This window comes from Python bivittatus, unplaced genomic scaffold, assembly GCF_059951505.1.
Source record: "Python bivittatus isolate LINGU-HERP-01145 unplaced genomic scaffold, Pbiv_v1 ctg000430_np1212, whole genome shotgun sequence".
NCBI lineage: Eukaryota > Metazoa > Chordata > Lepidosauria > Squamata > Pythonidae > Python > Python bivittatus.
Window position 1 is genome coordinate 4,791,469 of NW_028277071.1, and position 25,993 is coordinate 4,817,461.

General features: G+C 42.0%; 1 protein-coding gene across 1 annotated transcript in view; it reads right to left on the minus strand.

Moving 5' to 3' along the window:
* Nucleotides 1-23,555, minus strand: part of ADCY4 (adenylate cyclase 4) — a 51,903-nt gene extending 28,348 nt beyond the window's left edge. Inside the window, 5 exon segments of the mRNA XM_025171288.2 lie at nucleotides 747-896; nucleotides 1,535-1,696; nucleotides 2,888-3,085; nucleotides 6,227-6,699; nucleotides 23,260-23,555. Coding sequence (XP_025027056.2) covers nucleotides 747-896; nucleotides 1,535-1,696; nucleotides 2,888-3,085; nucleotides 6,227-6,394 — 678 coding nt within the window. The 5' untranslated portion in view covers nucleotides 6,395-6,699; nucleotides 23,260-23,555.
* Between the last annotated feature and the right edge of the window lie 2,438 nt (nucleotides 23,556-25,993).

Consider the following 25,993-nt stretch of genomic DNA (forward strand, 5'->3'; position numbering starts at 1 on the left):
AGGGACTAAAGATTAAAATTGTTAGAGGTAAAAGGAAGGAATATAAAGTTGGTTTACTTGATCAAGGTTAAAATAGACAAGTTGTCATTTCTGGTAACCCTTAATGTACTTTTGCTGACACCAGGATTGAAATGATGAGGCTTTATGGATTTGTTTATAGATGAGAGATGGGATATGGGAAGAAGAGATCATTTGATGCACATGATAAGGTGAAAAGTTACTAAAATTGTTTATACTTGTTGTGATGAAGGTTGGAAGTCACTTCTTTATATTTGTTTCTTTTTCTTTACTATATTCTTACTTTTCTTTCTTTTCTTTTCTTCTTTCTATTATTTATATATTTCCTTTTTTCCCCTTTGCACCTTTTACTCTTTCTATTTTTCTATCTTTCTTTTAGTTTGTATTAGTTTTTACAATTGTAATGATAATCTTTAATAACATTACTTGAAAAAAAATAAATCTCTACTAGAAAAGGTAAAGTCCCCCTTGAGCTGAGCTTAGTTTCTGGTAACTATATGGACACATCCAAGCCGTTTTCTTGGCAGCAATATGGAAATGATTTGCCATCACTTTCATCCACAATGTTCTTTCAACTTCCCAGTCAATCTATACCCTGGGATTTCTGGTGTTCTTCCATTCAAGTACTAAGTCTAACCTGATTAGCTTTTTCAAGATCAAACAAGAGTGACTAGACTTGGGTAAAAAACTCCCCCATTGTGTCTCCCCACATTGTCTTCCACACTCACCTGGTGTCGCTTTTCTGACTCTAACTTAACTCGAGATTGGATGAGGTTGAAAGTCTCATGGAAGGTCTCCCCCAGGGCCACTTCCATCAGATGCTTGTGATAGGCACCCACCAAGTTACCACAGACAAAGATGACTAGATTGGCCAGTTGCTGGAAGCAGACGCAAAGACAAAGTGAGTCATGACTGTGATGGGATAATGGCAGTGCAGGTAGGAAAAAGTCCAGGAACATTTTTTCTTCTCTGCTGCTCCAAACAGCAGGTTAAATTGGATGGGCTTTAATTACAGGGAGACACACTTGGATGAATATTATAAGAAACTTATTGATGAAGCAGCAATTTGACAAATGGAACCACCAGCTTGGGGCACATTCAGGTTCTTCCTGAATAAATGACCCAGGAGCCAGATCAGTCATCTCTTGTGGGGGTCTAGAGTTGGATTCCTGCAATGGACAAGGTGTTGGCTAAGGTTCAGACAGATTAGGATGTTTCTACAATGTGACATCATTGCACCAAACGTTAGGACAAATTTCAGTTAGATGCCTCTGAGTTTCCATTCAGTTGAAGCACAAACTTCATAACAAAACCTGGCCTTGGTAAGTCAGAGCTTACAAGGAGGCCATGTGATGAAGTTAATGTAGGGTGGTATCTCCTGGAGAGAACCCAAGGAATCCGAATGAAGGAAACAGACAATATTGGGATAAATAGAGGAAGAATCTGTTTGAAGGGTTATGTCATGGATATCCCGTTAGTCCAGATGGGTTGGGCTGGATGGGTTAAATAGGCTTACCTGCACGGCCAGTTGTGAATGTGAATTGTGGCTCATTGAGAGGTAGATACTCAGAACTATGATGTGCGAGAGAGAGGCGACTACACCCGCGACTACTGCATCCTTCATGCCAACAGGCAACATGGTATAGACAATGAAGATTATGAAAAGGAAGAAGGAGACCTAGGAGAAAAACACTCCATGTCAGTCAGTTTTCCATAAGGAGTCATATCATGAAAACATATGGATAGAACAAATTCAGACTGAAGATTTTCTGCAAAGATTCCAGTTTGGAACAGAACAATTTCCAGTTCCCAATATGTGGATTATATCAAACAGGTTCTTCCATGGACAGCACCAATTTCCCAAATAAATTGGCAGCTCTTCTGCAAGTCCCTCCCTCCCTTCCTTCTGCAAATCTTGATGTCTCCCCTCTCCTCTTCCCTCTTCCCATATAGAGTTACAAAAGGAAAAACCACCTCTATAGACCTCTGTATGTAAACATTCTCCATGCTTAAAAATACTGAAAACTAGAGATCAGGGAAAATAGTTGGCTAGAACTGTTAAACAGAGGAATTCTGCCTTTTTACACATAAGACATTCTGCTCATTAAAAAAAATAGAATAGTAGTTGCATTCTAGAGCAGCAAACCCAAAATAAAGTAACACCAACATCTGGCATTTTGTGTGTTTGTGTGTGTGTGTGTGTGTGTGTGTGTTTGAGCCAGCCCTTCAGTTTATTTATTTCATTAAACTTTTTTTCAAGACAATACAACACAAATAGAAAACAGATTAAAAGAATAAGAGAATAAAGCCCAGGGAGTAAACAAGGGATCTAAAAATGTCGAAGAGGTTATGGTTTTCCACTAAATCATGACTTTTTTGATTGAATATATCACTTTAAATGACCGAACATCACTATTAAGCTCTGATGCTAGGATAAATCTCAAGAGACCTGGTCAATGCAGTATAAATCACCAAATAAAATCATTATCCGTAATACACTGAGTCAAAACTGAGAATCTTCAATTATCCCATCAAATCAAAATACAGACTCTATTCATAGAAAAATTCAAATTTTGGATGAGGTGCAAATCCATGTATTGAACATCTGGTAGATGGTATCTACACAGTGGGGTAAAGTGGTGATGCTGCATGATATCCCTTACATATTTGTGTTCATTGTGCTGCAAATACAGAAGGGGGAATCTTATGTCATGATATCACAAACACATTTTACAAATGCCTATGCTGGGATCATCCAGTCTATTGGCTTTGATCCTAAAAAGGTTGTGACAAGCTTTCTTCGGTAAATGCTCATTCCCCATTTTTATATTCAGACATGCCAGCAGATGGCCCAGCCTTGGTACCTCACCTGGTCCCAGGCACAAACCACTCCACCAACAAAGACAAATACATAACCCATTGTGATCAGGCAGGTCCAAATTACAGCTGAGAAGAGGCGGGTGCATCGCTGGAAGATGCTTTCCATGCACACAAAGACCAAGATGAGGCTGAAGACAAGCAGAGCAGTGAATAATGTAACCAGGAAGCCCAAGTTGGAGGAGAAATCCTGGGGAAGAGAAAAAAAAGGGCCTTTGTCAATCCGGTTGCAGCACCGGTCCAAATGTGCCACTGGAAGGACCAACGATGCTCATTGAGAAGCATATACTTGGCAAATAGAAGATCAGAAGCTGGTATTTACAGCCAAAGGGCTGAACATAAAAGAGCAGGGAAGATCCTCACTGGAAACTGCAAAGAGCTCATGTGGATTACAGCAATCCAGACATCGCTGGTCCAATGGAGGCAGCTTTGTAGTTCAACAAAATGAAATTTCACAGAGCAATGAAACTAGGGTTGTGGGTCTTTAAAAGTCCAGATGGCATCCCAGCAACCAATAACTGACAGCCTCTCTTCAGGCCTCCAATCAGAACCATCAATGCCTGGCCCCCAGGGCTTACCCTAGCAATGTGAAGTTTTTATAAAACCTTGGGGTGGGGGGGCAAATCTTTCCAATAGAGGTGCCAACTGGTGGTAGATCTCAAAATAGATGGTTTTAGGACAAAGAAATTCAATTTGATTAAATTTAAATTAAATTAAAAGACAATTTAATGAGGACGGGCTGGTTTGAGCTGTGATGAATGCTTCTCTGAGGGAGGGGGTGACGGCATCTGCCTTGAAGGAGGCAGTGTGCCTTCCTCCCCAGGGAGACTCAGCCCTCTCTCCCTTATTGTTGAATATCTACTTGAAGCTGCTGGGGGAGATCATTCACTGGCCACTAGGATCAGCACACTGATGATACAGTGGTATATCTCCACCCCTGGCCAATCAAGAAGTGTTGTTAAAGTCCTGACTGGTATCTGCAAGCTTTAAGGGTCTGGATGGGAAGCCAAGGCTAAGGCTAAATCCCAAAAACACAAAATTGTTGTTGACTCAGAAGACATCTGATGCCATCAACATTCTAACTTTGACTCTGGACAGAATTATTCCTCCCCTGCAGAGAACAAGCCCACCATCTGGGGATTCTGTGGCCAAGAGAGACTTTGCACAGCTTTGGATGGTGTGGCAATTGCAGCTATTTTTAGAACAGGAAGCTTTAGTTTTGCACTCATTTCCTGGTACTTCACAGCTAGACTACTATAATTCACTCTACGTGGGGCTGCCCTTGAAGAACATTCAGAACCTGCAGCTGGTTCCAAATACAGCTGCTCATGTGATTATGGACCAAGACTGATATAACCATATGGCAACATTACAGGGAGAGCTACCTTGGTTTTCAGTCGATTTCCATGTGCAATTCAAGTTTGCTTGGAACCTGGTTATCTATGAGATTGCCTGCTCTGAGTGAAATCTGCCCATCCAGGAAGAGCCAATAATGAGGAATTGTTATAGATGCCTCCCCCTAGGAAAATTTAATTTAAGTTTAATTACTATATTGGGGTATTGTTACCCATTTAAGAGCCTCTGTCCTGAAGCAGCATATAAATAGAAACTGTCAGGTTTAGCCCAAGGAACTCCAAGAGACAATGCAAAATCAGTTCAGCTATGTTTATTAGCTACAACCTCTAGCAAGAATGTTCCCAGACTGAAACCCAGCTCCCAAGTAACGCCAGTCACAACACCATGAATTCCGCAGGGAGGTGCCAGCCTCTTGTAGTTCCCACGCTTTTTCGGTGAACTAAGAAAATGCTTATCTCCCTGAGCCTGGCCTTCATAATTCCATTCCATCACAGAAACCCAAGAAAGAAACAAAACTTCCATGTATTTAAAAATATATATTAAAGCTTACTGCTCAATGGCAAATTTTAGAGGGGAGCCAGGGGTGGACTCCAGCAATTCCAAGATCACATTCAGCACTACAGTCTCAGATGGTGTATCACTAATTTAGATAATTCGACTTAAATCCTTTTCCAAGAAGATGGGAAAGCCCTTTCTTTTGTCAGTGCTGGAACTCCCAAGAAACATCATTCTTAGATGGATGATGGCTTCATTCCACTGAAGATATTGCAGGAGAAGAATCGTGTTAGTCTACAGCAGCAAAAACATCAGAAGGAGTCTGGTAGCACCTTTTCTAATTAACAAAGTCAGAAAACATGCTACCAGACCCCTTCTGATTTCCCCCCCATTCTACTGGGTGTCTGACTCCTTGCCATTCATAATTTTATAAACTTCCCTCACTGCTATCTTCAGCTTTATCAAGAGCTGATAGAAGAGCTAACATACTTCTGGGATGAATTAGAAGCATTGTATCAAAGATATGTGAAGTTGTTATTCCTCTCTGCTTGGCACCAGCCTTTGGAGGACTACTGTATGTATGATTCTGGGTAGCACAGTTCCATAGAGTTTAGAGGAGGGCAAAAAAGATGTTACAAGGACTTTAGGACAACCTCTAATAGGGCAGGCTGAAGGAACTGAAGGTGCTCAGTCTGGAGAAAAGAAGACTGAAAGGAGACTTGATAGTCATGTTCAGGTACATAAAGGGAAACTAAGGGAAGATGGAAACTAGAAACTAAGACCAGAACTATAAAAGTATAACTTATAGCCACCTACATTTCATTTAAATATAAGGAAAAACAACCTGACTGTAAGTTCTATACAACAGTGGAACAGTCTATCCATGGATATTGTAAGTTCTCCACCTCTGAAGATTTTTAAGAAGAAGCTGGACACCACCTCTCACTGATGATTTTATTGGTTTTCCTGTATATTGCAGAGGGTTGGACTAGATAATCCTTGTGTTCCCTCCAACTTTACTATTCTATCATTCTGGGATCAAACTGTGCATTTTTTTTAAACACCGAAATATTTGCATTTTCCTCAATGGGCAGATTTTTCTTGATCATCCCAACTGATGATCTGTCTTCTTTTCCTCATTTGTTTGCTGCTATCTCTTGGCTAGGGAAGAAGGTGGGGAAGCTGGGGAAACTGGATTGGACCTGTTTATTCACCCAGCCCACAGTCAACTGGACAAACTGGCAGCAATTTTCTAGGCAGGGAAACATTTTTGCCATCACTTGCTTCCTGCTCATTTTAGTGGAGATTCCCAGGGATCGAAGCTAAGACTTCCTAAATGCAGACTGTATGGGCGATTGGACCTCCAGAAAGGTTTTCTCCTGGCTTGCTTTGCTCCCAAACCACAGGATCTTTCAGCTCTTCTTTCCAAAGACACCACACACACACACACACACACTCCGCTTCTTATATGCAAACTTACCCTACCACTGCCAAATGTTGTAGCGATGAGAGCCACACAGATGCTCAATATGATGACCAGGAGGAGAAGAATCAGAGGGTACTGTTGGCTCAAGCAGTAATAGGTTTGATAGAAGAGGTCTTCTCGGGGAGTGTCACTGGCTGCCCTTGGACGACGCTGGCAGGGCATGGCTCACTTGCTCCTGTGAAGTCCCACTTTGGAAGAGATGTCACTCACTCTTCATCTGCAGGAGGTCAGCATGGGGAATAAGCATCCTTTTCTTGACCCATCGGATGTGAAAAACTCCTACATCCACTCCAGGCCATGACATTCAGTAACTGGGAAACTGATGTATACTCTTCAAGGAAGGAGAAAAAACTCAACTGAGCAGAAGGGGGGAAAAATGTTCAACCAGACGATAAGAAGGTAGTCAAAACACGGAGCAGTCATTTCAGCAAAATTCCATGCCGAAAAACACGTCGGTGGCTTCAGTGCTGAAAACGTGAAACAGAAAGAACTAGATAAGAAAACAGCAGGAGGCGAGACTGTGATTGAAGATTCATTTTGTCTGCCTTTGGTTTTCTTTCCTTTATCTAAAAGTTGATCTAAATGCTCAGGTTTATCTCCTAGAGTTTGATGGGACATAACAGTTTATATCTCACAGTGTAGGCGTTCATTCACCTACCACAGTGTTGTCCAAAGTTGGCCACTTTAAGATGAGTGGACTTCAACTCCCAGAATTCCCCAGCCAGCTGATGTTTTGTTTTCCTTCGCCCTTGTTGTTTACCGTTGCTACCACCCCAAAGCCTTTCTGCCAACTCAAGATCAAGCACCACGCAGCTGATGAAGTGGCTATAATCCATGGATGTTTAGGCTGGTTTTACATATTGCTTAAATGTGGTTTACTGAACAAGCCACAATGGCTGTATTCATACCACACCTAAAGCCAATCCAACCAGGGAATGTTTCGAGGGAGAAATGTCAACCCATTCGATAACACTTTTTTTCTGCTTAAGGCATCCCAAAATTTAAGTCCCCCCCCTCCCCCCGCCCCAGGATTTGGCCTTAATTCTTAGGAATACTTTACAGGGGGAAAAAGACACTGTAGGAAAGTTAGTGTTAGTTTCATTGGGTTAGTCTATAGTGGAAAAAAATCAGGAGTCTGGTACCACCTTTTCCGACTAGCAGATTTTATTAAAAGGCATAAACTTTTGCAGGCTACACTGCACTTCGTCCAAAAAACACTTAGAATTTTTTATTTTCTTTCTCCTCCTTTTAGGAGCAATAAAACCTGAATGACCTAGCAGGCAGGTAGACTTAGCCAGCTGTCTAGTGAGACTCCGCTTCTGTATTTCTTGTATCCAGGAAAGGAATAGGCTAAATACAAATCCCCCCAACTTTAGCAACAATGCCCCAAGATTGAGAAAACCCCACTGAGTGCTTCTGACAGGACTCCTTTCTTTCTTAGAATGGTTTGAGGGAGTAAAATATTACTCGGTGAATTAATCTCTAAAACCTCATGAACGAAGAAGATGACAAGGGCAACGTCCTGCTTTCTCACTGATCAGATCTCCACAGGAAACTCTGTTCAGACTGGCATGGACAGAAAGTGGGCTTTGGGCCAGGCAGCTGACACAGACATTGTTGGGAGACATCAACTGAAGGGTGAAAATCCTACAGAGAAGATGGTCAGGAAAATCAGAGAGGCAGAGAGAGCCAAAAAATAAAATAAAAGGAAAGGACAAAACAGTATCAAGGAAGGAAAGGACGGATAGGTGAGATAAATACAGAAATGTGAAAGTAAGAATCTTACATATTTTTTCCTTCCCCACCTCACCAATTATGGACAATTGTAGTTCTCTCCTACCTTCTTCTGAGAAGTTTTCCCCCTTTGGAAAGGCTCCTCACAGCCCGGTGAGGTAGATTGTCTAGGGAGCTTTGTATCTGAATGGGGATTTGGATTCAGGTTTCACAAAATCCTGTAGCAGTTTCGCCTGTCTCCAGATACAGATATCAGCATCAGCCGTACTTGCCTCATCGTGTGCACCCTTCCCCTTGGCCTCCCTAGTCCCCCATCACCAGGATGAAACTGGCAAAGCCTTCTCCCTCTCCAGATCTCCCCTTCCTTGCCACAAGTCCCACCCGTCCACCCACCGCCCAGGATTGGTTTTCCCAGCCCAAACTTATTTCTCTGCGCCTCACCTGCTCCCACGGTACGCTCACATCTGCCTGCCCAGAATCCTTCTTTTACTCAGCACCTTGTTCCCTCTTTCTGCCCTTGCAGGAAGTCTGCCTTCCCCAAAGCCCAGCCCAGTCCCTGAATTTGAGATTAAAAAGTGACTGCCAGTTTTAACCTTTTCCTCTCCAACCACAGCTGGGGTGGGAGAAAGGGAGAGGCTCCAACACAAAGCTTTCAGCAACATTCCTTAGCATTTTCCAGGGAAGGAAGGAAGGAAGGAAGGAAGGAAGGAAGGAAGGAAGGAAGGAAGGAAGGAAGGAAGGAAGGAAGGAAGGAAGGAAGGAAGCTACCATTCCCAGAAACACCCAGAGTGAGGGTGTGTGGGTGTGAGATAAACAGAAAGATTTAAAAGACTGCTTTGACAGATTTAATTGCATTGCTAAATAACCACATATTTTAATTATGTTTTTATCACAGCCTTCCACCCTTCAGAGCTGTAGCCTCTAACAGCCCTGCAAAGTAAGATAAAGAGAAAAGTTTGTGAAAATCCTAATCAAGGCCTCTTCCTGCCTAGTCTGCAATTTGATTTCTAACAGCCCATGGCGGACAAATAACACCTAATTTATTTTCTCTTTCTCATACCTTCTTACGTCTACAGCACTTAGTACAAAGGCTGGCCCCCACGGGCCTTTATTTAGCTTTTTCTGTCTTTAAGGTTGGAGAGCCAAGGGTTTCCCTCCCCCTCTCAGCCAAGAAGACATCTCTTCCCACTTCATAAGTGTCTTTGACTATTTATAAAATGGAGAATGAAGAACGCTCACTTAGAGATAGAAGGAATATTTTGCAGTTTTTCACATTGGAAATGCCTGTGCATGCATTTTGCAGGAATATACAGAAATAAACCCATAAAGGTTTCCATAAACATGCCCTGGCAGTTCCTTTATTTTTCTCTGTCCTCATGCCATTGCCCTCATCTTGTCCCCAGCCCGGGAGCAAGACGGACTGAAGTCATCCTTGGCTATACCAGAGTTCAGGTAGTGCATTCAGGCGTTCAAAAATCCAAGAGTAGATTCAATTATTTCTTAGTTGGTTGGATATATATCCCACTTTTTGTCCAGGAGCTCATACACAGTGCTCTTTTCTCCTATTTTTTCCCCAGAACAACAACCTTGTGAGGTAGGTTGAGGGGAGTGTCAGCCTTGCAAAGTAGGCCAAGTCAGGAAACAGACTCAGAAATACTGGAACTTATTGATATAGACTGTAAGAATAGAATCTTAGCCTTAGAGCAAAGGCAGAATCAGTCTGAATTTCTAATGTTCTCTTCTTTTCCTGGGCTTAAATCACATTTTGCTAACTGTCATATTCCTCCTCCAAGGTCATCTCTGGGGATCTTTACATGAAAAAGAGAGTGAGTGGCCCAAAACCACCCAACGAACTTCTGCACCTAATGAATGTGTTTCTCCCTATACAAAGACCTGAATTTAAAACTTCTTCACATATTTCCATGGGCATGGGATTTTTAACATGTGATTGGTGGAAACTGCTTTAATCTTGGTGTATCTTCTCCTTCTCCTTCTCCTCCCTCTCCTTCAAGTATTCCTTCTCCTTCTCCTTCTCCTTCTCCTTCTCCTTCTCCTTCTCCTTCTCCTTCTCCTTCTCCTTCTCCTTCTCCTTCTCCTTCTCCTTCTCCTTCTCCTTCTCCTTCTCTGCAGAGAGCAGGATCCCATGGACTAATAGAAACAGTGGCCTAACCATAAGAGCAGTTCAATGGTGGAACCAAAGATCCAGAGCGGTGGTGGGCTCATTTTCACTGGATATGTTCAAGTGGAGGATGGATGGTCATATGGCTGGAATGTTTTAGTGTGGATTCCTACCCTGAGCAGGTCCAGAGAAGGGCGATGAGGCTGATTAGAGGTCTAGAAATAAAACCTGAAAAGGTGAGACTGAAGAAGCTGGAATGTTGAGCCTTGAGAAGAATGAGGGGAGACGTCCCAGCACTCTTCACATCTCTGAAAGGAGGTCCCCCAGAAGAAGATCAAGACCAATTCGCCATCATTCCATACAGCAAGAGGCAGAATAATGGATTTAAGTTACAAAAGGAGATTCCAATGTTAGAAAAAGCTTCTTAAGTGTTGAACTAAGAATGGGGAGAGCCAGGTTCTGGTTCACAGTCAGCTGTCAAAGCTCACTGGGAGACATTGGCCAGGTACTTGTTCATTTTCTCTCTCTGACTTTTTGCCTCAGCTAAACCTACCTCACAGGGTTGTAGTGGAGAAAAAATGGAAAGAGTGCTATGTACACTGCCTTCAGCTGCTGAAGGAAAGGCAGGATGTAAATCTAATAAATGCATTTAAACCTGGAAGTACTTTAATCTTAAGAAAATATAATTTCAATTTAAATTCCATTTGTTCAGGGAACAAGTTCTATTTGTTCAATTCAACTTTCATCGGTTCTATTTTTCTTTCTTTCTTTTTCCAGGGAGGGGAAAAGAGGCTGCAGTGGATGAGATACGTGCATACATGCATGGAAAGGGTTCAGTGTTTATTTTTCTAAACAATATTGTTACTAGGTATGTCTGCAGCAAGCAGTAGCGATGCCAAACTGATGACCTGCCTGTGGTGATGTCACCCCTCAAATGCCATGATCACACACATAACAGCATTTGCATGAGGACATCAGACCCATCTTGTCATCTGTCCCCTCAGCAGATACTTATTTCCCGTTCTGATTTCCACAGCACAATTTGAGAACCAGTGATAGCACTTCCATTCCTGGTTCCTCTGCTCAGGATTCTAGTCCTCTTGATCTGTTTGGAACCTGGTTCCTTTTTAGGCAAAATTTTAAAGCCACCAGTTCCTTTATCTGCCTTCCTTCTTTCCATGCAATCAAATCTAAATGCAGTCCTGGATAGACCAGCTACTGGGTCATTATGGGCTGCATGTTACGTGCAGGTTCCACTGAGAATCCAGCGGAAACAAAGGGGTCACTCCAGAGAAGGTAGCATGAACGTCAGCAGCTAGAAATCATTAAAGAAGAAGCAACTAATGAGACCAAGAGGAGACAGCAACTTCCTGAAAGATTTAGAGCCTCTAATGACCTGGATGGCTAATGTCATTTCATGCTTGTCATCCCTTCTTCACAGCACAGTTTGCTTAAATTGCCCCCCAATTTAATTCCCAGCACAAGCAACAGCCAGTTCTCCAAGGCTTTAAAGCAATTGCCAACTTTTTGCTGCTGTTGGACAACACGTTGATTTTTGCACTTTCTCAGATTTCCAAGATGTTAGATTTATGCCCAGCTCCCAGGGTTTGCTTATAAAACGGCTGGAGAATTTGAGGTCTCTGCCTCCAGATCTGTTCCTGGATCTTGAGGTTCAATCAAGATCCAGAAGTTCTGTTCTCCAACATTAGGCATCACTAGAAATGGGCACCCATCCAACCATTTTTTTCACTACCCAGGTTCAGTAGCCAGGAGACCTATGAGAAAGGGGAAGATAAAGCCAGCAGGAAAATTATTGAGACAGATTAAGAAGAATGTTAGACTTGGGTAAAGGAGATCTGGACTGAAATCTCTGGCATGAAGGGAGCATGGTCTGTAATTTCAATCTCCAATATATCCATTCTTTCCTGACCTTTGTAGAGAAAAACAACAAGTATACATATGTGCAAATTAAATTTAGAAATGGAAAGCATTTCCTTACTTTATTTTTTTTTAACCTTGAGGACAAGAAACTTGAAACTCTCTTTCAAAACACCAAATGAATCAGCCTACAATGTTACGAACACCACCGGCCACCATTAGACTGTAGCTGCTTCCAGACTGAGCCCGAAAGGAGAATTTTCTTTTCTACAGAACAAGAAGCCAAACATCGGTGCCCTACCTGCATTTGCATCTGGTCCCACTGCTTTGCATCTGGCCCTGCTGGGTTTGGGACTTCACGTGGCACTATGCTAAAGGGAATGACCCCTCCTAGCTATTCCCCCACAATTTGCCAGCCTAATTTCCTACCCCAGCCCCCTCTCCTTGCAAAAACCGCCAGAGAAAAAGAAGGAAGTGGTGAGCTTCCTGCCCCTCCCTTTCCCAGCTGAATCACGATAGAAAACAGCAGCCCTCTCTTCCACCCTGGTTATCTTCTAGTGGATCCTTCTGGGTTGCAAAAACTGAAAGTGCCAAAGTGCAAGGGACCAAGCAAAGAGGAAGAGGAAGAGGACCCTCATGTCCTCTGCTCCTCACCTCCCTTGTGGTAGCTGAGCAATGGGGGAAGCATTCTGGCCATGCTCAGAGATATTGCATAAATCTCTCCTTCAGTTCTAAAGCTGATTTGGAGCTTTAGGCTTAACATCCTTGGTGGGGTGGGGCTGAATCCATTCCCAGCCTTGGCTTCACTAGGAAAGAATCAGGGGGGGAAAAAAGTTTGTGCCTCCAACAATTATCCTTCCTTCTCATATGAGGAGCTACACAGGCCAAAGAAGAGGCATATGAATGGCTCCGAGGTCTTTGCAGAGGCATTGCTGTATTTAAAAAGAACTTTATCATTTATCAGTTATCATTTCCTTTCATCAAGAAGACCAGGAATCTGAGCAGAACCTTCTCACCAGCTTGACAAAAACATTCTATTCTGCCTCCTCTATAAATCAAAACCATCCTCTATTCTGTCCAGGGACCCACCTCATTAATATGGAGAACTCATTGCTCTGCCGGATCCAATCTTGTTATTTAATTAATTACGCCCTTTAGACCAGCCATCTCCAACTTGGTGCCCTCCAGATGTGCAACTGTGGAGGTTGCAATCTGAATATATCTAGGGGACACCAGGTTGACAGGAGGGAAGCTGTTTCAGATGTTGCAGGTTTAACTGAAGGCCCAGTTCATGATGGGATACTCCTTGGTTGTCCTCCTACTCAAATGTGTTTCCCCCATAAAACCACAAGCTGGCAATTCTTGCTAACATATGTGGAAATCTGAAAGACTGATTGCTTAAAGAGGTGAGATGACATTCATGCAGTTAGCAATGATGTGCGTGATTATGGAAAGAAAATTGCAGGTATAGAAGGGGAAATCTGGACTGATAACTTTTATATGTTGAGGGAAGGAGGGAGTGAACTAAGGCTACTGGGTCTAGATTGCAGCAACCTGGATCAGTGGCAAAGACGTATAGAAAGCTTGTTTTGCTTCCATCTCATGATTGTTTGGACTTTTGCAACCCAGGCTGGGTGATCTTAAGATGTACGAAAGGCAACACCCTGCCTTCCTTGCTGAAGTCCTAATCCAGAACAGACTCTGTTATTTGAATTGGGTGAAAAACAAGAACAAGAATTAAAAATCATTGTAGCAAGCAAGCACAAGGGAAGAAAAGATTGGTTACTCGATTGCTATCAAAATACTACAGGTTGCTTTTCTTCCTTCTCAACTTATCAGGGTCCTAATCTGAATCTGCATCCTGTGCCTATAGTTAACGTCTCAGAAGCTCTTTGCACAGTTGCAACTTCACTCTCAATACATTTAACAGAGGTCACATTAGGCCAGTGTTGTCTGAACTTGGCCACTTTAAGATGAGTGGACTTCAACTCCCAGAATTCCCCAGCCAGCCATGCTGGTTGGGGAATTCTGGGAGTTGAAGTCCACTCATCTTAAAGTGGCCAAGTTTGGACAACACTGCATTAGGCTTTTCCAACCTCAGCAACTTCCTGTTGTGTAGACTTCACCTCCCAGAATTCCCCACCTGGCATGCTGAAAATTCTGGGAGATGAAATCTTCAGATCTGGAAGGGAAACACGGACCTGCATTTTCATGGGTGAGGGTCCCCTTCCTTTGAGGCATGACACAATGCCAAAGAAGGTAGACTATAGCTACAAAAATACCTGCTTTTGCTTCCATAGATCTATGAGTCCTCCAGACCTTTCCAAACTACAATTCCCAATATCTTTCACCACCAGCAGAGGTTGCTGCCAGATTGCTGGAAGTTGTAGTTCACCATTAACTGGAAGGCCACATATTCTCCTATTTTACTATAAGGCAGTGCGGACAATCTTTTGATGGCTGGGGAATTACCATTTAATAGAAAATCAGCCTTCAAGGACTGTAGAGGCATAGCAGTGACCCAATGGAGGGATCTGGCCAATGTTTTCCATTCTGTCTTTGGCCTTTAGGGCATTCTTTATGTTTTATTTTGATTCTTCAATTGTTTAAAAAATAACCGTTTTACAAACCATGTTGCACAATGGCACCATATGCAACCCACGAGCCATGGTTTGTCCAACCTTCTCTAAAAGATGTTGCTTGCGATGAAATATTAAACAGGACACTCTTTTGGTCACTGTAATTTAGGAAAAAGCAAAATGGTAAGGCGGCCGCAGACCGAATTGGGGAACAGTTTTGTTTCCTAACTGAAATGGAAGGACTCATATTTCTAGGTCAAGTTTTACCCATCTCCTTTCCTCCATCTCCCAACTTCACTCTTCCTTCTCCAAAGTCCTTTTCCACATTCAGCATGTTGCCTTTCTCTACTGCCACTCCTATATATAAGTCAACACTCAGTCTAGCCAATAAAGGCACCATTGTTCAAAATCTATTAAGAGTTTGGCCAAGAACCAACAAGCTCATTACACTGTCGGCATGGAGCCATTCTGGGCTTGGAAACCTGTCCAGACACCGGCTGGATTGCAGGCAAAGAGTGAGCACAGAGCAGATGATGGGAATCTCCTTGTCCAGGAAATTCCAGATTGGAACGGGTTATTTTCCCTTAATCTCCTTCCGATTGACTGGAGGGTTAAACTATTCCTGATCATGCATAAACACACAGAGTCCTTTCACCTGATACTGATGCCCCATGATAAGCCCAGCATCTCAGAGTGCACTGTAGTTTGGATCAACTGGGTGAACTGGATAAAACCCCCTGAGGTCACTTACTCATACCCCAAGGGATAATTACAGAAGCTAAATTTAAACACTGCTGGTTAAATGTGGCCGGAAGATGCAGTGGTGGGAGAAGAGATAAGCAGAAATTTGTTTCCAAGGGATATAGTTCAGTTTCTGCAAGATCTGTACTGTTTACCTCCTCTACCATGGCTAGAGTTTTTAGAGCAATGCCACCACCTCTCTCTCTCTCTCTTTCTCAAATCAATCTTCACTCAACCTCTACCCCTCTAATTGGGCTGGAGGTTTTGATTTGATTGATTATGTGACATTGTTGGGTTCAACTCCTAGGGACCACCTAACCTGTTATTTGAAGTCTCCCAACAGTGCACTCATCGCAACGGTAACTGAGCCCATCTATCTTGCAGCTGGTCATCGTCTTCTTCTGTTTTCTTCCACCTTTCCCAGAATTAGAGCCTTCTCCAGAGAGACAGATCTTCACATAATGTGTCCAAAGTAGGATTATTTGAGCCTGATCATTTGTGCATCGAGTGAGAACTCTGGGTTGATTTGTTTGCTGATCCATCAATTTGTTTTCTTGGCTGTCCATGGTATTCTCAGGAGTCTTCTCCAAGAACAAAGTTCAAAGGTGTCAATACTCTTCCTATCCTCCTCCTTCAAAGTCCAACTTTTGCTTCCATAGAGTGTCACAGGGAATTCCATGGCTTACATGATTCCAATCTTTGTAAGTATAGTGTTGGAGATTGGCACTCCCCGGATGCCTTACTATTTCTATGTTGACTGGGTTTTGGAAAGCTACAGTCCCAACACATCTGTGGATCCCCAGACTGGGGAAGTGTGTTTCTCAGACTTCACCAGCCTGCACAAAAGCATTGGTAAGATTCCCAAACTGTACCCAAAAATGCCTTTATGGGTCTCAACACAAGAAGCATTTGTTTGTTAGAACAGGAAAATGGAGGATATAAGATGAAATCAAGAAAGCAGTTGGCTGCAGAGGGATTTAGTCTTCAGTGGTTTTCATATGCACAGTTGAGAGAAAGATTTAAGATAGATAATAGGACATTTGGAATTGAGCAGCAGAGGACAGAATTTGAAGTTGAACTATGTACAAATGACGAACATGTACTTGCTAAAATGCATACATTTTTATTGAAAATTGAAACTGAAGAAGAACAAGTGAAAGACTGTATGATAAAATGGGCTAAGAACTTTGGACACAATATACTGATGGAACAGTGGGAAAATATGTGGTTAAAAGTACTGAAGTTTACATTATGTTATAACTTAAAAGAGAATTTTTATTAAGTGATGTACCATTGGTATCCGACTCCAGAAAAGTTGTCTAGAATGTATAAAGGTACTTCAGATTTATGTTGGAAATGTGGACCACAAGAAGGGTCATTATGTCAGGCCTGGTAGACTTGTAAAAAAGCCAGAAATTTTTGGGTTCAAATACATATGATACAAAGAATGTTAAAGATCAATATTCAATTGAAACCAGAACTTTTATTACTGGGATTAATGGACAGTTAGAAAAGAGCCATTGAATATTATTTTTATATGATTACTGCTGTGAGACTAAGATACGTACAAAAATGGAAAGACTCTGATTTACCCACAATGGAGGAATGGTTGGTGAAGAAAATCAAACTAGCAGAGATGGCAAAATTAACTTGTCTGATTAGAGAAAGATCAGTAACTACATTTATTAGCAACTGGAAACCCCTTATGGACTTTTTGCTGAAAAAAAAGAAAAACAAACTTATGATTTATGGGTTTGAAAATTAAAAAAGATAGCTTATGGAAAGAAGGAAATTATGATGTAACTTTAGAGAGAGAGAGGGTAAAATAGAAATGTATCTATAACCGCTGCCAAGAAGATCAGAAACCGCTTCTTTGAAATCTTTTTCTCCTCTCCTCTCCTCTCCTCTCCTCTCCTCTCCTCTCCTCTCCTCTCCTCTCCTCTCCTCTCCTCTCCTCTCCTCTTCTCTTCTCGATTTCAATTTTCCTTTTCTATATTTCTTTTTCACTTTCTTATTACTGCTCTTAATTCTTCTTTCATTCTTATTTCTGCAGTTTGACTTTTTAATTAATTTTTTTTTTTAATCTGCACTCAGTCGTTACCGACTCTGCAGTGACTGCTTGGATGAGTCCTTGCAGTTTTCAAGGCAATTGTTTCGGAAGTGGTTTGCCAGAGCCTCCTTCCTAGAGCAGAGCCCAGCTGGCGAGCGCAGGAGGCGGGGTTTCTGTTGCTTCGCGCCCTTTTCGGGCGTGCACGGTTTTTCGCACTTACCGGCAACTGCTCCCAACTCCTTTTTGCAAGGCGCCGCCAGCATTTTTCCTCCCACCGGAGCAAGAGTCCCCATTTATCTACTCACGTGAGTTTTCGAACTGTTGGGTTTACAGGAACTGGGGAGGAAACAGGAGCTCACCCTGCTAACGCGAAGGCTGGACTCGAACCGCTGAAGCATCAGCCATTTCTGGCCGGCAACTTTCAGCATCATTAAGCCGCTGCGCCACCGCGACCCCTTTAATTAATTAATTAGTTTTAATTAATGAATGGGGGTATTTATTTTTTAACTGTTTGTGGCTTTTACTTTTATTGTGAGCCGCTCAGAGTCACCCACTGGGGGAGATGGGTGGCATACAAATTTAATAAATAAATAAATAGATTCAAAATTTGTACTTTAATTCAAAATTTTCCATTTTCTATTTTCCCAGCTTCACCTGCCCTAAGGCTGAGAAGCACAACCAGTAGCCTTCCCATCCCTCCAAATCTGATGTGGATCTATGGGCCAAATGGGGAGCATTTTTTAATTGAAATAGGAGGATCATTTTCTCCGCCTTAATTAATTGAATGTTATTTTCATTAACATTGTATTTGAAGTTTTGCCCACTTTCTTGTACAGGGTTTGCGGACACTCCCAGGCCACAGGGAGCCCTGCCTCTCCCCAAAGCAGTGCCTTTTGGTGATTAGGTCCCCATGAGTTTTGCCTTGAAGCACCTTTTCCAATGTCAACCTTCAAGCACCTGGAGCAATGGAAAAGAAGAAAAGCTCCTGAGCATGAATGGAGACCCTCCCTCTTTTCATTGAAAGGGTGGCTGGCCTCTTTGTGTCAAAGCTTATTCCCTTTTGATATCACTCTCAACCTGTTTCCCCATCCTAGTGCAGGGCAGATCATTCAGAACTCTTCTGCATCTTATGAGGGCATTCTTATTTCCCCAAGGAATTATAAAAAAACAAATGAATTCCCTCTGGGTCTCTCAATGCAACATGTTTGCTTCTTCTCTGCACCTTCCTTCTGTTGTTTCTCTTGCTTCTAGTTCTTGAGTCATCCTTCCTAGATAGTAAAAACATATTTAGACAAAAGAGGAGTAAAAAAGCAGGGGCAGAGTTGTCTCTTTCATGTCCTCCACTCCTATTTTTGCCCCCAGCCATAGGAAGAGGCTGTCATCTGAAGATGTTCTGGAGAACTAGAAAACTGGTTTGACTAGTTCCAAGCAGGATGTCAGAAGGCTGGAGGATTCTTTCAGTGAGAAATAATGACATGCACGCACACACCAAGCTATGCAATTGGGTGATTTAGTCCCAGGGCACCCAGTTGAATGCAACTGCTCTGCTGGAGTTCAGCAGGTCTGAACCTGGTCCCTGTCATGGGAAGCCCATGCTGACATTCCTCTTGAGCTCCTCAAAAAGAAAAGTGGGATAAAGGTAGACTCAGGTTTAAGAATACAGTAGGATAAATCTGGATTTGGCATCTAACCCCGCTTCTAAGAAGTGGGTTGCGGGGGGGTTTTCGTGTTTTTTTTTTTTTTGCCTACCCAACTTCCAAGAAGTGGCTACACCTTGTTTCAACTACTGGCATTCAAGCTGGAGTTCCAGTGGTGGTTTCTACAACACTCCATGGCTTCAGACTGAATTCCTTTCTCCATGGTTGGTTTTAAGAATAACTTGAGAAACCATCGTGGATTTGGTTTGGGTTTGGGTTTGGGTTCAGGGGGCAGTATGATTCTAGCCATTGTGGTTTGCAAACCATGATTTATTGTTTAGCACTGCATTGTGAAAATCCAGCCAGCTGTGGTTTATTCAACAAGCTATAGTAATACAAACCATGGCTTAGTCAATTTGCAAGCCAAGTTTATGTTTAAGTTTATGTTGATCTTTTTTGCTCCTTGGATATTTTTGGTGATATTGTGACTATCTAGATGTTATATCATCATCATCATCATCATCACTGTCGTCCACTTAAAAAAGTCTGGAAAGAGGAAATTAGCATTAGAGCAATTCATTTTCTAGCCAGGGCATGCTGGCCACTATTCTATTAGGTCATGAGATACCCAGCATGGGAATTCTGGCAATGATATTTCTGGCATGTCTGGAAAGCATCAGCTTCAGGAAGGGTGAAATCGGTGCTCTCTCTGAAAGGGAAGGGCAATGCAAACTCCTAGTAGCTGTTCCTTCTCTAATCAACAGAGAGGACCAAGATTGTCCTTCCTTGTCATGAAGAAGTGCTTCCTAAAAGGCAAAGCAGGCAGCTTCCCAGTGGCCATTGGTCCCCTGAATGAAAGACGGTATCACAATCTACTTCTCCAAAGGCTTTCCAGGTTGATCTTAAAGAGAATTTTAGTCCAACAACATTTGTAAGGCCATTGGGTCAACCTCTAGCTCAAAACCATCCACAAGGTTTGTGTTCTAACCTGCTATAAAGTAGCACAAGTGGCACCTGAAGCTGCAGAAACAATAAACTTTTGAAACTCATCTGCCTAGTGAGAGCTAAATGAAACTTATGTGTCCAGGGGCAATATATCTCAGAAGGAGGAGATGCCATCATGGAAGCCCATTCATTTTCTGGAGTACTCAAGACACGCCCAGCCAAAATGAGCACCAAAAACCAAAGAGTGAACTAGAAAGACTTTTGCCTAGATCCAGCAAGATTCTTTCAATATAGAAATAGAGATAGATATAGATATAGACAGATGATAGAGAGGTAGATATAGATTCATAGATGAGTTTAACTGCCACTTCCTGAACAGGCTAGTTGATCATATCTCTCTGTGGGATGAACGTTGTAGATGAGCTAGAATGGATAGTTCTCAAGCCAAAGATTCAAAAAGATTAACTGGAAAAAATGCTGTTTTGTAGAGTCTGCCTTGCTGCCATCCTAGATCTGAAACAAGCCAATTTCCAAATTGGTTGTTTTTTTCCCCTTTCTGACTGTTTTTATTTAATTGGGGACATTGCAACTCAAGGCAAACTCTCGCCATCGCTGAACTTGTCTGGCCATTTCGTTGCCCTTTGATGAATACTTCCTTCTTATGACTTGCTGATTTCCAGATGAGTTGGACTAAATCCTCCATCATTCCCAGTGAGCGTGGGAATCCATAGGGTGCAGGAAAATAATTGCTGTATGTTTAGAAGTATGCAGCAGATGAGTCTCATGGGAACATCGAAAAATGAGCATGAAAATAACCCATAGATGGCACCACACTTAATTAAAATTAATTGATTAATTATATTTCAAGTTTCATCACTGTCCATCTCTCTCAATGAGCAACTCATTGTACCTTCCTAGATTGTGTTGGCAGAGGGGTAGACAATTTGATACATATCATCAACTTTGGAGGGAATGTGCAATTAATTAGTTTGATCAAAAGACTTTTGAAGAAACTAGGAAGATCATCCAAGAAGCTTTCACATTACATTCTGTTGTTGGTTTCCTATGTTTATTTTCTCAAGGAGTACAAAGTGAGGCAATTTAAGAAACCAATGTAATGTCTGTTGCTAAGTGACCAGGTTTCTTATCGCAAAACATTCAAAAATTAAAATACATCTTTCATTGGATCAATGGCATTCAGAATGTTGGAAATTTCTCTGGCTGAGAAAAAAAATAGCATAAGATCAGAGAACTTTGAAAAACCCTTGCAATCAAGATACATGTATCCAAATCTGGCCCCTTTATTAGCTATCTCATGTTAAATATTTCTCACCTTGATGTACATATGTTATGATTAGAAATGCTGAATTTGGATGTTTAAAATTTGCATTTATTCTTAAAATAAGTGTGGGTGGGTGGGTGTGCGTGTCTGTGTGTGTGTCAGAGCCACCCACATACAAACAAAAATTTTTTTTAGAATTCTATTTTCCTTTTGCTTTTATCTGTGGTTTATTTTTCCTCTCTATTTTTCCACTTTTTTTAGATTTTAACTTGATGTTTTGTTTGTTCAATAAAAAAGCGAAGAAAGGAAGGAGATCAGGAAGAAGACATTTACATGCCTGATTTCAAGTTCATATACCTTACTCCGATAGGATTTATCAAGATTGGTACAAGGTGCTCTACGCTTTGACTTCCTTCTTGTGGATTTCCCCTGAGACAAAAAAAGCTAGGTAGGTACATTTCAATCTCAGCTCCCTTTCAGCTCTTCGTTTTCCAAGGGCAGGTACTGCAGAACTAAACCAAACCCAGAACCAGGCAAAATAAGTGTCTTGCACAGAATGATCGACACCACAGCCGCTATCCAATAGACACTCAGAACACAGCCATGCTGCAGAGCATATTTTAAATGAAAGCCACATGTTTCTCATTATATTCAGCACCCCTTGCATTTTGGGGAGGAACCCTGGTTGCATCTTGAACCCAAAACACATGAATGCTGTGCAGTTGTAGCAGGATGAAAAGCACCTTGCTCCTCCAAATGGAATTCTCCAGCCCTGGCTCTTTTTGGCTGTATTCATCCCATGATTCATTCACATGAACCCAAAGGGTCAAAACACCAGAGCTCTGGATATGGGCTGTAACTTCCCCCACTATGGCCACTTCTGAAGGATGCCAGGAGTGGCCATTCATGAGCATCTGGAAGCCCTAATGTTCATAATCAAGTCCTGGGCAACTCCATTACCGAAAGCAAGGGATCAAAGACAGCCCAGATTGCTTTTCATATTTGGAGGAAGACACCGGGTGCTAATTGTAGGCTAGATATTTTTCCCAGGCATGATAAGTGAAGAAGGGGCAAATAACAAGCAGCTTGGCTTGGCTTCCTACCTCCTCCAGCCTGATTCTTTCTACAGCCACCCACATTCTGATTTCCCAACCATCACCTGCTTTCCTGCGTGCAATTCATTCCTCCTTGCTCCCCACACAGAGATTTCTATCAACCTGCCTGGCTTTTCCTTGAGATAATGAGTCTCACAAATATACGCACGCACCAAGTAGCTGGCCTAGTTGCCAAGAAGGGGTGGAATAGAGGAAAGAGTTCAAGTCTTTGCTTGGGCTCCCCAATCAGAAGGATCAACCCCGCCAGTTTGGGTGGTTCTGCAAATAGGGAAGAAATGGATTTGCATTGTCCCCTTCCCCCCAACAAAATTCAGGACCTTAGTGTGCTATAGATCCCCAGTTCAAGCTCCAGTTCATTTTCACAGGAGAGCATTCTCCTTGGAACTTTGTGGCACTGTTGACAACCTGCCACCCTTCAAAGTAGACAAGGTCAAGAAACAGGCATGGCAGAGATTCCAGGAATGTACTTCATTGCCGTAGGGTAGAAAAACAGAATCTTGAAAGCCTGTCAGAGTTTCTCTCTTCCCCATCTTACACCAAACCCAAGCATGGCAAAGTAATTCTGTGTTTCTTTCTCATGCTTTCTTCATTCTTAGGACTGTACCTTCTTTTCTGAAAGCTCCCCCCTCCCCCACACTGGTTTGTTCCTTCCTTTCCCATTTCCAAAGCTGGGCCTATAGCCAGAGTAGAGAAGTATATAGACGAATGTTTTGATGTACCTACAAACCAAGGGTTGATGTTTCTTTAGCCATGGAAAGCTGTGTATAAAGGTTAGCCCATCGGACAAATTAAAAACAAAATTAAATCCAAGTCCCTACCTAGTGGCAGAACTTCCTAGATGACACAAACCAAGCTTATTTATCTTCAGGTCTCTAAAGAATAAAGATGACTTGAGTGACTATGATTGTTTGAGGAAGGGAAGAATAAAGAAAACAAACAACAGTTACCTTGCAAGGAAACCTCTTTCAACTCAAGTAGACTTCTCCTGCATGGGAAACTTTCCTGTTGAATTCTTGCTTGCAAGGCAGCTCGCTTCTCTGCTGGAGTTCACTTGTCATGGCTGGTGCGCCAGCATTCCTCATCATCACAGGAAAGGCCGAGGAGAGGCGATAAAAACTCTCCCTTTCACGTGGCGCGGTGTTGGTGGGGAAGGTTGGGATCACCCAGACGGAAGGCTCCATGTTTCCTTCCTGTGGACCAGCCCAGCACAAGCTGCTGGCTGCCCCAGTAGCTGGGTCAAGCTGTTGGAACAATGACTACTTTCCTGTCTGAAGGACCAAAACCTCTGAGAAAACCAAGTCGCAGGTCTTGGCTGGCGTAGACATTCCAAAGGATGAGTGCTTTATCCATTTCCTTCCTCCTGTTCTCCAGGGCCTTAAAACCTGGTGTGTAAGGCCCTTGGAAGGGAAAAGATGACACTTGTTGTGCTGCTAAGCACTCACACAGCACATGGGCCCACACCATCAGCCAACCAAATACACAGCCGCAGACCAGCCTCAAGCTACAAAAGAGAAAGGCAGGGTAATTCTCAGTGGCCAGACTCTTAAAGACCAGGCAGACAATTCAAATCAACTTCCTTCCTATGATCTTCCTGACCAGCACTGCCCCACTGAAAAGCAGATTTCAAATCCCTTTGACTCTTGGATTCCCCAAAAGACTTTTTTTTTTTTTTGCACATCCTCTCAGTTGTACAGGCATCCGTGTCTCATTGCGCACCCGCAAAATGCTGTTTGGTGATTCTTTACATTAACGGTTATTTTAAAATCATCATCATCATCATCATCATCATCATCATCATCATCATCGATAGGTGGATAAAAATGCCAAATCCAGTCTAAACATCTGGCTGACTGTGCGACCAGCAATAATAATACCAGCAGATTTCTGCAGTTACACCAATCATGATTGGCGCCCTTGGAGCAATACTTAAAGGACTCCTTCAGTATTTGGAAATCTTGAATTTATTGGACCTGAACATGCTACTTTTACAAAAGACCTGTTAGGAACTGCCTGTATCCTCAGGCGCTACCTTAATAATTCTTAGGTCCTTGGTTAGGACTTGAATTATGAAGTTTCCACTAGTCTTTGACTGTGAATCTAACTGTAGATTAATAATAATAATAATAATAATAATAATAATAATAATAATAATAATATCCTTTGTTTTTAAAGAAAATCAGATTTACTGAAGATTCACTTCCTTCCTGAATCCCACCATTGGTTGTAGTTAAACGTCCTGAATACCTTCAAAAACTCTGCCTCTCCCTCCTCAAAAAAGAAAAAAATGCACACCTACAGAAAAATAGCTGCTCTTTCGAGTTCAAGCACTGTGGTTTCCTTCTTTGCACATGCTGCCTTTTTTAACCCACTTGAAAGCTGTCTGCAGAAGTGCAAGGGTGAATGCATTTGCAATTCAAGCAGACAGGGGAACCAGCCAGAATCGCTTGCTGAGAGGGGCAGCCATACAAATTGAATTCATAAAGACAAATAAAGACAAATAAACAAATACATCCCCTTGTAAAGATTCCATTTTGCTAATCCAGGTTTGCCTAAGTATCCACCCATCGTGTGTCACGCTGAGAGGAAATTCTCTCTTGATTGAAGACAAAAGGGTCATAACCGTTGCACACTTTCACAGAAGGCTGGTGGTAGTTTAAGGGGTTGCGATGGGATCTTCTGCAAAGCTGCGACGCTGGACAATGAAGCTCCGTTTTTAAAAATGACTGAAATCGCACAAGTTCTCCAACTCTCTTTTTTCAGATATAATCATGTTTATTAAAGGGTATAGATACAAAGATAAAAAAAAACTAATGGAAACTAAGAAAAATATAAAAAGAAACAAGAAAAATTAGAAGTGCAGAGGAAAAAGCAGTAAAAAAAAGAAAAGAAAAAATAGTAAAGAAAAAAGGAGAGAGAGATGTAAAGAAGGTTAGAATATTTTGCTCCATTCTGTATTAGTGGGTCTCTTGTCCTTTAAATTATCATCTTTAGTTCTTTCTGGTTCCTTCTAGTGTCCAACCTTCAAAGTCTCCTCTTATCATGTCTTTTTCTAATCAACATTTCCCCATGGGAAGATTTCTTACACTATTTATTTTGTTTATTTATTTATTTATTATTAAATTTGTATGCCGCCCATCTCCCCCAACAGGTGACTTTGGGTGGCTCAAAATCTTCATATATTTTTAATAGAATTTTAAACATCCCACAGCAAGAATGCATGTAGTTAATTTCAAAAGCTTATTTCAAATCCATCTGACCCCTTAGTCCATTTATAACTTTCCAAAATCAACATTCTAATCACCCTTTTGCAGTTTATTCCAAAATAATTTTTAAGTCCTTAAACTTCCATAAAACTTCTTTTGCCAAGGATTGAAGGAAACTCACTTGGTGTAATGAAAGTTGCCTTTATGAAGGTTCTTAATATCCAAAAAGCAGTTAACAAGCAATTTCCATTAGTGATTAAGAAAGGAAGTGAGCGAATCTAGGGTCCTTTTGAAGGTGCCAACCACAGCTTGGGCAGAGATGGCTTTCCCTTGGCTCCCAGAGCTCTAAAACTGCCAGACAGCTCTGCCTTACAGTCTCCTCATGAGGGGCACTGTATGGAGCACTTATGGGCAATCCAAGGTCCTCTCCTTGTCCGGAGAGGAATTCCAAGGAGCCAATCCGTTCACCAGCTCCTTG